Raw genomic sequence first — 13,651 nt, forward strand, 5'->3', positions numbered from 1 at the left:
GGTATCCAGTACATCTACCATAGGACATGGACATCGCTTAGCATAGCTCGAGTAGAGGCTCAAGTGCTTAAGCTCTCTCTCTGAGAATTTTAAAAAGAAGATTGCAGTAAAAATGAAAAATACTCTGTGGCAAGATTTTTGACAACCTTTCAGAAGCGACATTTCTATTTCATACAGGAATTTGTAAAATTAAAATTAGTTGTGTGAAAATAAATAAATACTAAATTATATGGCATTAAGTAAAAATCTTTTTAGAAAAAGCATACTTTTCGGAAGGCAATGGAACATTCTCCCGAGACGATGGTATAAAGTCAAAATACAATAATATTATATAGAGTTTTTCGAGTGACGAGTAGTTTGATTCTTGCTCCTAGGAATGATCTTATTTGAAGACCAACAGTACATAGTCTCGTTATATTGTAAAGTAATGGCCTAACTTTATTTCCTTCTAAATAAAATTAAATTCCAAAAATAGGTTGATAGAAAAATCTACGGAGGTATACGACTGCGGGCCCGACTTAGAAGACAGGGGCATATTGGGAGTAGATCCTTGTGATGCTGACAAGAGTTACAAAGAACCGCGCGTAGTGATCATTGGCGCGGGCATGGCCGGCCTTTCAGCCGCTGCACGGCTCTCCCAGCGAGGAATCAACAATATTGTCGTACTTGAAGCATACGAACGGTTTGTATTTTCAATTGTTGTTAATTAAATGTGTATGTAAAAAGTTGTGTGAGTAGGTATATTGACTGTCCCTGGGGTACCTCATGAAAATTATGTTGACTTGCTTTAGTTATGTGCTAATTTAAGCTTTAGTTCATTTCTATTCGATTATTTCCAGACCGGGAGGTCGCATACATTCTTGCTGGCTTGGCGACATAGTAGCAGAATTAGGCTCCCACTGGAAACCTGATAACGCATTCACGCATCCCATTTACACATTGTCTGCCATGGAAACTCCACCTCGCCCGGGCGTTCCTGGCGCTGAACACACTCGAGGTTTGTTCAACAGAATAGTTACTGGGAACTTGCCATTTCCACCAACAGTGAGTGCTTACCACAAGTTTCGGCAAATAGAGGAAGAAGCCGCACAAATATACTGCTTCGGCGGCAGTAAGCAACATGGCTCTCTGATCAATTTTATGAGTTTGCGTATACAGCAAGAACTGCACGAGTATCCCGAAGAGCAACAACATGATGCAGCCAGAATAATGTTTGGTCTCTGTCACATGCTTAGTGCAAGATCTGGAGATGACACTGCAATGCTTAGCGCTGACCACTGCGGCTGCTTCATGAACATGCCTGGTGGAGACGTACGAGTTCCTTTGGGCTTAGTGGGCATATTAGCTCCATTATTACGTCAAATACCTGAAGGAGCTATTCGGTACTGTAAACCTGTAAATTGCGTGTACTGGGGAACATCACACAAGGAGGGTTTCCGTGCTACAGTGTGCACAACTGATGGTGAAGAATTTCCTTGTGATTACGTTATTGTAACTGTCTCCCTCGGAGTGCTGTGTCACAATTCTGTCAATTTGTTCTGTCCAGCGCTACCGGCTTCAAAATGCGACGCCATGCGTTGTCTTGGGTTTGGATGTTGTAATAAAGTGTATATGGAATACTGTAGGCCTTTCTGGTACTGGCATGCAGGACATCTGAAATTCGCTTTCGACAAAAGCCAACTCCTAGGTCGATGTGATTGGACTCGAGGCATAACGTCAATTGAAGCCGTGCCTAATAGCAAGCACGTAATGTGCGCCTGGATAGTGGGACGAGAAGCTGTACAAATGGAAGGTCTTTGTGATATGGACGTTGCAGAGGGACTAACTGAAGTCCTGCGAAACTGTACAGGAAATACATGTATACCATATCCCATGACAATTTTAAGATCACATTGGACTTCAGACCCATATTTCCTTGGCGCATATTCTTATGACACTTGCGATTCTACAGGTGAGGCACGGCGCGCATTAGCGTGTCCTTTGCCTGGACCGAGTGAACCGATTCCTCCGGTCCTTCTATTTGCCGGCGAGGCGACAGTCCCTGGTCACTACGCAACCGTGTCGGGGGCACGGCTAAGCGGAGTGAGAGAAGCCGAGCGAGTTGTACAACTTACTCTGCATTATAAAGGCCCACCGTTACCAGCTGTTGACACAACTAAAAAGAAGAAAAAGAAAAAATCTAAAGAAGTAATAAAGGAGTAAATAAAAAATGCATCGATTTCATGAATTCATAACATAACATAAACTGAATCTAATACCAGGTCCCTTGTCATAAAGTGGGAAATATATGCAAAGTTTCGCGTGACGGCCATGTTTAACTCCTTTAATATTTTCATCCGGAACTCATGTCTACGTAACTACTAACTTATCTCTGACAACTTTTGCGGACTTTCTAGTTCCTGTTGTTAGTTTTGAAACTAGCATGATATTCAACTTTGTTTGATGTTTCATCTTATCTCATTTGTTTGCCGGACTGCGACAAGAGTGTTCAAGCAACGTGTATTTCGTATTATTTCTTTTTGATATTTTTCTGAGGTTTATTTTAACAACATTTAAATAAATTAATTTTAACCCAGAGTTAAATAGTTTTATTATATGCTTGTTTTAATAATAACATTGGAACAATAGATTAAGAATAATGTAAGAAATCGAATTCCTATTTTTCCAATTTTATTTTTTGATAGGAGTATGAGATAAATGTTACTTACATAAAGTTACATAAAATGACTATATAAATACCTAGCTGGTTTAAGAACCTAGACCAAATATATTCATGAGTTGAGCTTTTAGTATTGCATTCATTAAACATTCGATACACAAGTGTTATAGTTTGCACCATTCTGTGTTTTGTAAACAGCGGTGCCGCATCCTCATTCAAGTCCTTTTGTACTCGTGTTAGCCGTGAAGCCGTTACGTTTGGTTTGGGTAATGTGGTCGAGGATTGTGTAATATCGCGACAAAATAGGATTATGTCCTTTTATTATTGTTGGCTCTCCATTCGACTCTAACAACTAGGGAATTATTTTATAACAGATTATGGTATTAGACCCTACCGTTCAAACCGCGAAAAATATACATAGCAGACTATATTATGATTCTTGCGACAACTTGATAAAACAGAAGGTAGATTTAAAATCTTTTGCAGAAAACTTTGGTACGGAAAACACGGTCTGTATTCAAACAATTTGCATAGGTCTCCTACGTAATGTATAATGGGCGAGTATTCGGCTGATTGAGCCATTGTTCAGTGTGTTTGCACATCAAGATTGAATGCGGATGGAGAATATAGAGTGGGGGGTCGTTTAACGGCATCGGGAGGACATGTGTGGCCGTCTGCAGAGGCTGTTCTCTACTACTACCTCCATATATTCCAAGTATTAGTGCTCGGTTGAATAAATTGTGTCTTGTGGGCCGTCAGGACTGTACCAAGGTTACGATATTAGTGCATTTAAGCATAACTTATCACGTGGTTCTGTTGTTCTGTGACTGTAATGATATAAGAGTACCATGAATTTTGATCCAGCTGTGCTGATGTAATCTATTCATTTTATTGAACGACGTTATTCAGTTATCCGTTGTATACGTTATGCAAAATTGTTTTACAATAATCTTATTTAATAAGCACTCATAATATCTAAATTATAATCTCTAATCAATGCACTTTAAAGCAGTATTACTACTTATTACGAACACGACAATATTTGTAATGTTCGTATTGTCAGGTGGTTTAGTTGTAATCACGGTATCGCGCAAACTAGATTCTTCGTACCTATAACTCAATTAAGGATAAGCCGAACGATAGAGGGAGCGGGTGTAGAACCTACGAGATCGAACAAGGTGGGATTTTATCTGCAGATATTTTTCATCAGGTCTACGCTTGCAGCTACATTAATTTCAATAAACGTACAATGTAAGGAAATATAAAAGATTTACGCCATCTTTTCCGTGTGTGTAATTATTTTATAATTCCGCAGTATTATCCGTTTCCCCGCGCTGCTGAGTGAAGCAACGGCTGAATAACAAATATATCGTCGATTCATACGAATTGATTCTAACAGTGATTGATGTTTGCTATTCTACGAGGCTAGAACGCTTCGAAAGTCTTTTGATTCCTCGTCACTTTACTCAAAGAATCAATGGGGAAATAAAATTAATTTTAACAAAAGCTTTTTTATGTTGAAATAATTTCAAGTACTATTTTTGCTTTTGCAAAAGTGTTTGTCGCACACACGTGGTTCCGTAAGACAAATTTAGGAAGACATAGCTTACAAAAAAAATGACTATTTAGATTGCATGCGAGTATCAATCTCGCAATTTTCTGTGCGAAATTAATTATTTAATAAACAAGAGTTTTAATTAAAATATATGAAGACGAGAGCAGAGATGTAATCTTCGGGGTCTATTGAGGTTTACGGATGTAATTGTAGGAGTTTGTCGGAGGGCATTAACACGGTCGCAATGTGGTGGTGGTCGGGGCGCGTGCGGGCCGGAGCCGGCGGGGCGCGGGCGCGGGCGCGCGGCGCGGCCCAGCACGTCTCTGCAGATGGCGGGCTGCGGGAGCACGCAAGAAAGCGTCGAGACAGATGCGTGACGCAGCGCGCAGGAGCGGCGCCCCGCGGCCGCGGTGCGTGGCCGCGCCCCGCCGCCGCCTGCTCCCTGCCGCGCGACACATCTCACAGAACACATCGATAATCGCGTGGTGCGTGAGCCCGCTGCGGGCTCGCCGGACGAGGGTAGGTAGTGGCGCGTGGCGTGGCGCGTGGTCGTGGCGGCGCGTGGTGCCGGTGCAGGGCAGTGCGCGTGGCGCGGGGCGGGCGCGGCGCGGCCCGGGCGCCAGTCGCTCGGAGGCAGGCGGGCGGCTCGCGTCGCCCTGCGCTCTATCAGTGCACTGCTGCAACGCTGCGCTCGCAAACTCGCGACAAGGTACGCGACGCGCTCACACATCGCACGTTGCACATGCTGCTACACATTATCGTGCATTTTTCATTCATATCTGCGTTGTTTTTCGCTTAATTATATCAGTCGCATCGTTATCCTAGAGACGACCGATCTTCTCGTTGCGCGCATTTAACTTATCTCCGATTTCGACGCACATTTTGCAAACAATATTCGAAACATATCAAAAAAATATATCGCTCGGGTGAGTAAGAATATTAAAATATTTTTTACATCTTCCTTAAGGCTGTAACGAAATAGAAACAGGCATGCGTAAGCACTCTAATGGCAGCCGGATATAATACGAAGCGAGAAAATGTGATGGAAATTTTGAAATTCTTTGTTTTTTGTGACTTAAAGGGGAAAAATGATGAACGTCATTAATTTTATAATGATTTTGGAGACGCAAAGACTGCGTTTCATTTTATCTTATAGAAGTTGTCATGAGGGAGAAAACAGCAAAAGCACTGGCCTGATGCCAAATGCCGACCGCGGCACACATCTTTCAGTAACAAAATATTTTAGAAATATCAGAGACATAATGTCCGAACATTTAAATATCTGTAGTCTACCAAAGTCTACATTGGTGCGTACCATGACCGCTTTCGTAGATTTTTTGTCTGATAAATGGAGGTGTGGAGAGTTTCAACATATCTACGCATTTTGCCAATCAAACTAAAATTTACGGTGTTCAAAATTTTATTTTATCACTTAGAGCTTCTTTGATGTTGGGCTTGGTCTCTGTGTAATGAAATATAGCAAGGAAAAATAAATCTTTAAAATGGACTCCGGGGCTCTGCAGGAAAATGTAAATGTTTCCCGAAAATACATCTACTTATCATTGCGCTAATTTTCTCTCATGACGTTCTTAGTAAGTGCCGTCAAATAGTGATAAATAATAACGAGGTTCGTGAAAAGACTTCAGACAAACTAAATATATAATTATGATAGTTAGAACACGTTTTTTGTTAGGTTGCCCCTGTCAATAATACCTATGAATTTGAAAAACGACATTTTACGAGTGAGCGACAGGGATAATTTTTGTGAAGTACCTACTTTTAACAACACTTTTATGTCTTTTAGTTGTTATTGAGATATCGCTAGTAATGGAGTGATGAAATGAAGAGCTTATATCGTATATTTTGGATTAACAGTAGGTGTGTAACTGGGCATTTCATGATTAGTTAGCTTTTATTCAGATCGTTAAAATACCCTATATTCATAAACCGCGCCCAAATCTTTTTAAATTTCAAGAAGGATATGGCATTCGAAATTTAATGATAATGGATCGGATGATGAAATGACAAATAAGAATTAAATTGTCTTACATTTGTAATGTGTTTAGTTAGTTGCTTCCAATGTTCTTATGTAGGATCAGTGTTGCACAATAAAACTCCTTGTTCATCACGGCAACAAACAATTAACTATTCTGTTATTGTGCGCGCTTATTACAAAACTAATCTGCAACTCGGCAAGAATAATTCATTCTGTAAATGCATATGAGAGCAGAGCTGAGTGCTCTCCAGAAGTTAGACAAAGTTTGAGATGTAAGTAAATATGTAGTTTCCGACTTCACCCCTAACACTCAGTAATGCCCACTCGCGAATTCCGGAAAACTAATAGTCGAAGGCAAATTGTCATTTCAGTCCCGAGTTGCTGACGTTTGGGGCAATTTGTGAGCTATCCCAAGAGATGCAATTTCCCCCTTCCGCCTAATTGCTCCCGGGGCTTGCTACTACAAAGCTAGTTGGGAAACTGCCTCTCGGACCACTTGTGTCGCCTCGACCCCAATCAATTATGTGGCCAGCATGACCGATGCTCAGGCAGACAATGTCACGGTGAGATTCACCTCGGCTCTTACGTCGCGACCACCGCACACTTGCTATCAAATATACTTCGAGGTGACTAGTTAAACAAAATATTTATCTTCACAATTGGTTAAATTAGTGTGGTGTTTGTTCACTTAAATCAACCTTTGATACGAACGCAGATAAATTAGATTCTATCTGTAGAGTTATTCACTTTGTATTTTATATCAGGGCGCGGTTGATACATTGAAATGTGTGTGTGTGTAATCAGGGGTATAAAGTATAAATTATGGCGTTAATTAATTATACGGATTGTGATGGATACGAGGTGATAGAATGCGGCCTCACCGCTACATTTTAAAGTGATGAGTCGTACACATTACAAATAATTTTCAGTAATCGACGTAGTGTCGTTATTTGGCAGACACAACAATGTTTCGTTCACAAGCACGGCACTAGTGATACTGAAATACACCCGCGTGTGTCATTTCAATTATTTCTATTGAAGATTTCTTCTAATTATTTATACACCTACACGTGTTGATACATTGAGTACCATTGGTACGAATTAGGTACAATCTTTAGCCAGTTTACTTATAAGAATTATAGCTTAACACATTAATATTTAGCGTTTTATATAAGTAGGTGTTAGAAGTAATTTTAATAATGAACTTCCATTCGTAACTATTAAGGAAGTATATTAATTAATAGGCCGTGTAAACTATTTATGAACTTTACCAACATTTCGAGGCCTTTGAAGAAATGTTGAAAAACATTTTCAGCTGTTGAATTTAATTAAGAGTATGGCGAGTATTCAAATGTAAGATTTATAATACAGAGAGAAAATGTAGTCTCAACTCTAAATTACTATGATAAATTAAGATTTATTTTTGAAAGTTCGTAAATTGTTAAGTACCTAACTACTAATTGTGTAAGAAAAAACCAATGTAGTGAAATTAGATGAATTTATAGGTACACTGGTATTTTTTTTGTAGTAAGAACCAATATTGACTAAAAGCCAGTATAGAACCTACAGTGCTATTTAATCCACTTTAAAAAAATCTTAGTCGAAGTAGATATTATAAAAATCTACAACATTTTTATTTTGAAATTCTTATTCCATTAGCTGTAGAACTAAAATATCTTTGCTATTACGGTTCATACAGCTTAAACCTAAGCTAAAATTCTCGATTCCTTTCAGATTTAGATAAAAAAGCAGACACGTTTAGTACCTCAGCCACTAACATTTCTCCAATCAATATAATATATTGAAGCGAATGATAGAGCCATTTTACTATATCGCTTTCTTTTATAGGAATCCAAGACTCCTAAAATTTATATTGCTGTATACGTTGATAGCTATCAAATAATTCTTAGTACTCTTTCCTCTCGAATCTTTTAATACTTCGGTTTGATTAAGTTGTTGGTTACATTACTCTCTTTTATTGCAATTATAAATGTAATTCGTGGTAGTTTTCTTGTGGTTCGCATGATAATAATCATTTTCGGCAACAATCTTATCCAAAATCTTTGTTGAATGCCAGAATTATAGAAGATTTTTTGATATCGTGCTGGTAAAATTATATTCATATTTTATGAATAAACGTGAAATCTGTATGCGTCGTGAATTCAGATCTCAATCATTAGAAAGTTGAACTCCCTAACATGAGCCTTTTCATAGAGCTTAGCTGAAGTAGTTAGTAACTAGTATTTTGTAACCCACAACTCTTAACCTTACAAATAATAGTAAAAGAAAAATCATTGACTCATAACTATCCCACTGCTGGGCAACGAGCTCATCCCGAATGAGAAAGGGGTTAAGCCTTGAGATGACCACACTGGCAAACCACACGGGTTGGCGACTTTGCGTTAATTCAAGAAATCAGTTATATTAAAACTACGGCGAAAATTCTGCAAATTTTATCCTCTTGTGATATTTTATTTGTTCATAGTTCATATTCGTTCCTAATTTTGAGAGACATTCTCCACAGATATTATTAAAAGCACGAGTCAGGCTCAAATATAATCCAGTTCTATAAGATTTTATAGCCAAATGTAATCATGTTGCAAAAATTTTGAAAAAACAGTACTGCTTAGTTTGCACTCGGGGACTCGAGCGGTTTTTTTCAATTACGTTTTACATTGAGCTATACTAAAATTCTGTAGTAAAATTTAATTAAAATTTGTGTTAAATTAAAGGAATTGCGAGTTGTGACGTAACAGGCGAACGGTTGAATGAAACGCGCTCAAATTGTAGTGGTTAGTGGTTATTGGGCTTCTGACACGGACGTTCTTTATCTTTATTTTCCTTAGCTCTTATTAATTTTTAATTAATTGTTACTTGTTTTTATAGAGTAGAGAAATAGGTGAGATAAGTTATACTTTTGTATTAATTAACCCTAAATTGTGCAGACTACTGGGCTCTTAATATCGAGACAAGTTTACCAACTTATACCAAGTTACCCAGTTCAGCGCCCAGTTAGCAAAAAATAAAAGAAGATTCATAGTTATTTAGAATGTGTTTTAAAAGATTAGTGTTTTAATGTACATAGCTAGAGGTTATCCGATGTAGGCTATATCAATCAAGCCCTTTAATGAAGTTCTTTCAGGAAATGTTTTTAAACCGTTGAATTTCTATAATTTCAAATATTTTCAGTAATTCAAACCTTACTTGTAAACTAGTTAGTCTAAGCTCAGCTCGCATAAATGTCATGTTCACTGACCGAATGATTTGAAACCTTCACGTTATGTGTTATCTTGTTAGGGCTTCATTGAATCACTGTCCAAGTGGTTTTTCTTTTACTATTTAGACATTCCCATCTTTAAAGAATATAGAGTATTTTTTTTAAATGATTTACTTCGATCTTTTTGATATTACGCTTTTTTTCACTCATTATAATATGCTGTTAATGCTGAATAGTTTATATTTAGTCTCACATTCATCATCGTAGTAGATCACACGTAGAGTTCCAAGTGCAGCGACACTAGACGTCCCGGCACCACACACATCCACTCGATCACCGAGTTCATTTAATAGCCATCCGTTACGTTACACCTTACAGCGAATTTATATAACTATCAGATTTTTCACGAACAAATCGTTGATATTTTCCAAATCCAATTTATCACCAACTCGTTCTACACGCTTGCATGTCTGTGTGACCTGAATTTAGCCGCCAATAATAAAAAAACAATACATACTTCACACATTATTAAAATAGTACTTCGGTGGCATTCGTATTATGTGCGGATACGGCTCGCAGCCGACAACGTGGCTAGCTAATATTCAAATAGATAAATCAAGTGTCTAGTCCTGCCGGCTTTTTGCACGGGGAAGATTGATGGCGAAATTTTTGCAAAAATTCCTCTAGATGTTGATCGTCGGCTATTACGCAGAGAGGGCTTTTGTACGAATGATAATACGGTCCGAGGGAGCGCTGTGATTGCAGAGCCGAGATATGTTCCAGTTGAAAACTGGCTTAGTCACGTCCGCAGCTCGCGGCTCAGCCCCTAGCGGTAAACAATGAGATATACACCCCAATTGTATATCGATATGTGAAGCATCGATCACTTCTTCAAATCACGATTTGCTTCGTAATCGTGCTATTTTAGGGCAATCTATTCGCAGACATTTTATTCCTAGAATATAAGAAATGTCAAATGAAATTGATACCCTGTTTCAGGTAAAGTTACATGATTACATTATTTAGAAAAGCTAAATATTGCGTGACTGTAATCTGACTTTTATTATTCGGGGAAATACGTATTCAACATTACAGATAGAATATACTCGGCGGAATCATTCTACGAATAATATTATATTTGTACATCAAACGTTAAGTCTCACGTTGCCTAGTCTCAGAACAGACACATCCATTGCTCCAGCTTCATTAAAACATTATGCTTATATTCAGAACGGAGTTTACAAACAATTAAACACGAATTGCTCGCTACGGAGGATAACGGTAACGATACACGGTACATCTGCTTTATGTCCTTTACCTAATTAATATTAATTAAAATTATATATTGTTGCAGGTGCGTTACCGAACACAGCGAACTCTCTAGTAGGTGAGACACTGGCAGTGTGCGCGAGTGCTAACTCCTCTCTAGTCATATTTAAAGTGCCTGAGTTTATCTGTTAGAAAAACAATAATGGACAAGTCTGACGGTGTAGTGTAGTGAACTTATATTTCTTGTGTAGAATTCTTTTGTGAACCGTACTCGTCTCGAAGTTTCAAGATAGTGTTTTTACTTCAAAGCGCTTCGGTGTTCGCCGATTATGATATAAAGGTAAGTTTTGTTTGAATATATTGAATTTTCCAGCAGATATACCACTTATTTTTAAAGCTCTTTGAAGAAGAAACGCAGTGGCTGTAAAACTGTAATGATTTCAAAATGTTATAACAAAAGCTGGTATAGTTATTGTTGCACGTTCATTTTATGTAGTTATGGCGAGTTCTGGAGTCTTGAATACATTCATAACGTCAGGTATCTTTAAATGTTTGTGTTTTATGTTAAACGATTCCAGCAATGGCGGAGTTTGATGAATGAGACACGGAACGATTTATCACAGGTCCGTAAATGAACATTAGTTATTCACAGTCAGGATTTTAATCAGAATTACTCATAAATTATACAAAATCTAGGTCACAACTTTGTTTACTATAACAATTGTTTATTGGCAACAACACAGAATAACTTGTGCGTTGCTAAATATCTGTGTTTATTACAAAGGATTATTTTAAAATGTTTAGTCTATGATATTTTACAAGATTTAATTTCCTTGTTTATCTATTATAGAATCAGAACGGGTAGTTACCACTATTATAACATTGGCGTTGTTCCAACTGTCGCGACAATAGCCATGGCCTTTCTAGAGGTTGATTGTATCAATCTAAAGATAGTGTGAGCTGTAATCATTATTAAAATTATAACTACTAGCTGCAACAATGTTATTATCAAATCCAGATAACGCAGAATGAAAATTCGAGCCTTAAATCCGATAATAATCAAACGGCTAAAAGCAATCATCAACGGGTTTATTTACTAGACAGTAGTCTTAAAATAGTCGTGTTATACCCAGGTAACTGGGATGTAAAGTTTCTATAGGCAGTCGCTCCATGTAAAATACTGGTCTTCAGCTGCATCCAGTGAGACTGGCAACCGACTCCAACATAGTTGAAAGAAAGGCTAGGCAGATGATGACCCATTAAAAATAATAAAATAATTGATACACGTATGAAACAACGAAAGATCCAACTGAATATTATAAATGGTTCAACCAATCAACACGGCTGCAACATGACATGAAATGAGCAACACATTGTGCGAGTCGGAAATAATATTTTTACCCTTTCATTGGTTATGCATGTTTCAGTGCTATTAACATGCCTCCATCAGATTAAACGGGAGGTTAACAATGCAATGAGCTCATTATACGTAACGCGGGCTCTCGCAAGCAGGGCTGTGGGCTGTGGGTTGTGGGCTGCGATGACTGGCCCTGTTTATAACGTTTAATTCGAAATAATAAGTGTAGATACGAATAGTAACTATGATGTTTTGTAATACCGTATATTTTGAGTAGGTAGGTATATTGATGTGTTACTTCATATTATTATGTACTAAAAGTTAAGACATGTTTATTGTTTATGAAGGAACGCATTACTGTATTCACTTCGATACAATATCACATCATATTGTGTCAAATGTTATACATTTTGCTATTATGCTTGGAATAATTAGTTCTCCGATTTTACGGTAGAGGCGCTGTTCTAGTTTTTGTACGAAATTCTCATAAGATGAAAATCAAATCAAAATCAAGAAAATGATTAATGTACCCATTTTTTTACACATCAAATTAATATAGACCAGTTATGTTGATAATTTCAAACTAATTGTCTATATTTATCGCCTTTACGATTTTTAGTACTCATTGTTGATAATTATATAGAATTACTGATATTGACCATCTCCGAAATAGAATAATGCAAACGGCTTGTGTATGTCATTCATATCCAAACGGTGTGGTACATTTTCAGTAAGAATTAATCATGAAACTTACTGCCATTTTTACAATGCTTATAACATTATACGAAAATAAATGTATCAAGTTTAATTTGAAAAGTCAGATACACATCTATTTAAACATCAGCTTCTAAGTTTTCCATCCCCCAACATTTGACTTTGACTGTACGACTCGTAATGACAGTAATAGATGTTTGCATGACAAGTGGGGGCGTCGACTTGACGACTTTGTCAACCCGCAAGTTGGTCGGTGACACAGCTAAGCTGACAAGATCAATAGGAGTGAATTTAGCGCAGAATCCACTCTGCAGCGAGCCTCCTTAATATGTCCTTGGGACTACACTACTTCAACATTGAATTCAAAAAGTTCGTTAGAAATGGCCACTTTCATGACATAGTAGTTCAATATTTTTTGAAAGCTTTATCATGTTTTCAAATTCATTAATTGTATAAGTTGGTATACAAAATAGACTTTCTTTTTTTGTTGATCTACTTGCATACTTTGTTCAATTGCTGACGTAAATGTCTTTACAGACTTTGCGCATCATTGTTATAAAATTATCCATTAACTCGTGTTAAATTTCCCGATAATATACAAGCATATTTTACGAGCCACCGATACACTTTCAGTTACCTGCCAATTTTCGCTATAAACATTTGAATGGGAGTTGAACTATCCGGTTTACGGCGACACCCGGCTGTGAGTTGACCGGGGCCGGCCGCCCGGGCCATCAGCGATCGAATGCCCACCTGCGACTTGCAACCCACTAATCCTTACATCTCACTCCTAATACCTACCGTCTCTTAATGGATTCGGCCGGTTACAGTGTTATTACTGTACATTTTATGGCCCGTTATTTAGTACCCATTTACACGATGAC

At 37.8% G+C, this 13,651-nt stretch overlaps 2 protein-coding genes across 4 annotated transcripts in view; both read left to right on the forward strand.

Moving 5' to 3' along the window:
* Nucleotides 1-112: 112 nt before the first annotated feature.
* LOC142987104 (peroxisomal N(1)-acetyl-spermine/spermidine oxidase-like) lies at nt 113-2,239 on the forward strand. Its single transcript, XM_076135656.1, has 3 exons — nt 113-129; nt 476-682; nt 840-2,239. The coding sequence occupies exons 1-3, from the start codon at nt 113-115 to the stop codon at nt 2,200-2,202; spliced, it is 1,587 nt and encodes a 528-aa protein (XP_075991771.1). The 3' UTR covers nt 2,203-2,239.
* A 2,452-nt stretch (nt 2,240-4,691) lies between these two features.
* The window catches only part of LOC142987303 (inactive dipeptidyl peptidase 10), a 125,445-nt gene continuing 116,485 nt past the window's right edge, over nt 4,692-13,651 (forward strand). Inside the window, exons 1-2 of one of the 3 annotated variants that reach the window (XM_076135971.1) lie at nt 4,692-5,140; nt 10,782-11,036. The gene's annotated coding sequence lies outside the window, so the exon portion shown is untranslated. The remainder of the gene's footprint in view (nt 5,141-10,781; nt 11,037-13,651) is intronic. The other 2 variants (XM_076135970.1, XM_076135972.1) reach the window with 2 other exon arrangements.

This window comes from Anticarsia gemmatalis, chromosome 3 (genome assembly GCF_050436995.1).
Source record: "Anticarsia gemmatalis isolate Benzon Research Colony breed Stoneville strain chromosome 3, ilAntGemm2 primary, whole genome shotgun sequence".
NCBI lineage: Eukaryota > Metazoa > Arthropoda > Insecta > Lepidoptera > Erebidae > Anticarsia > Anticarsia gemmatalis.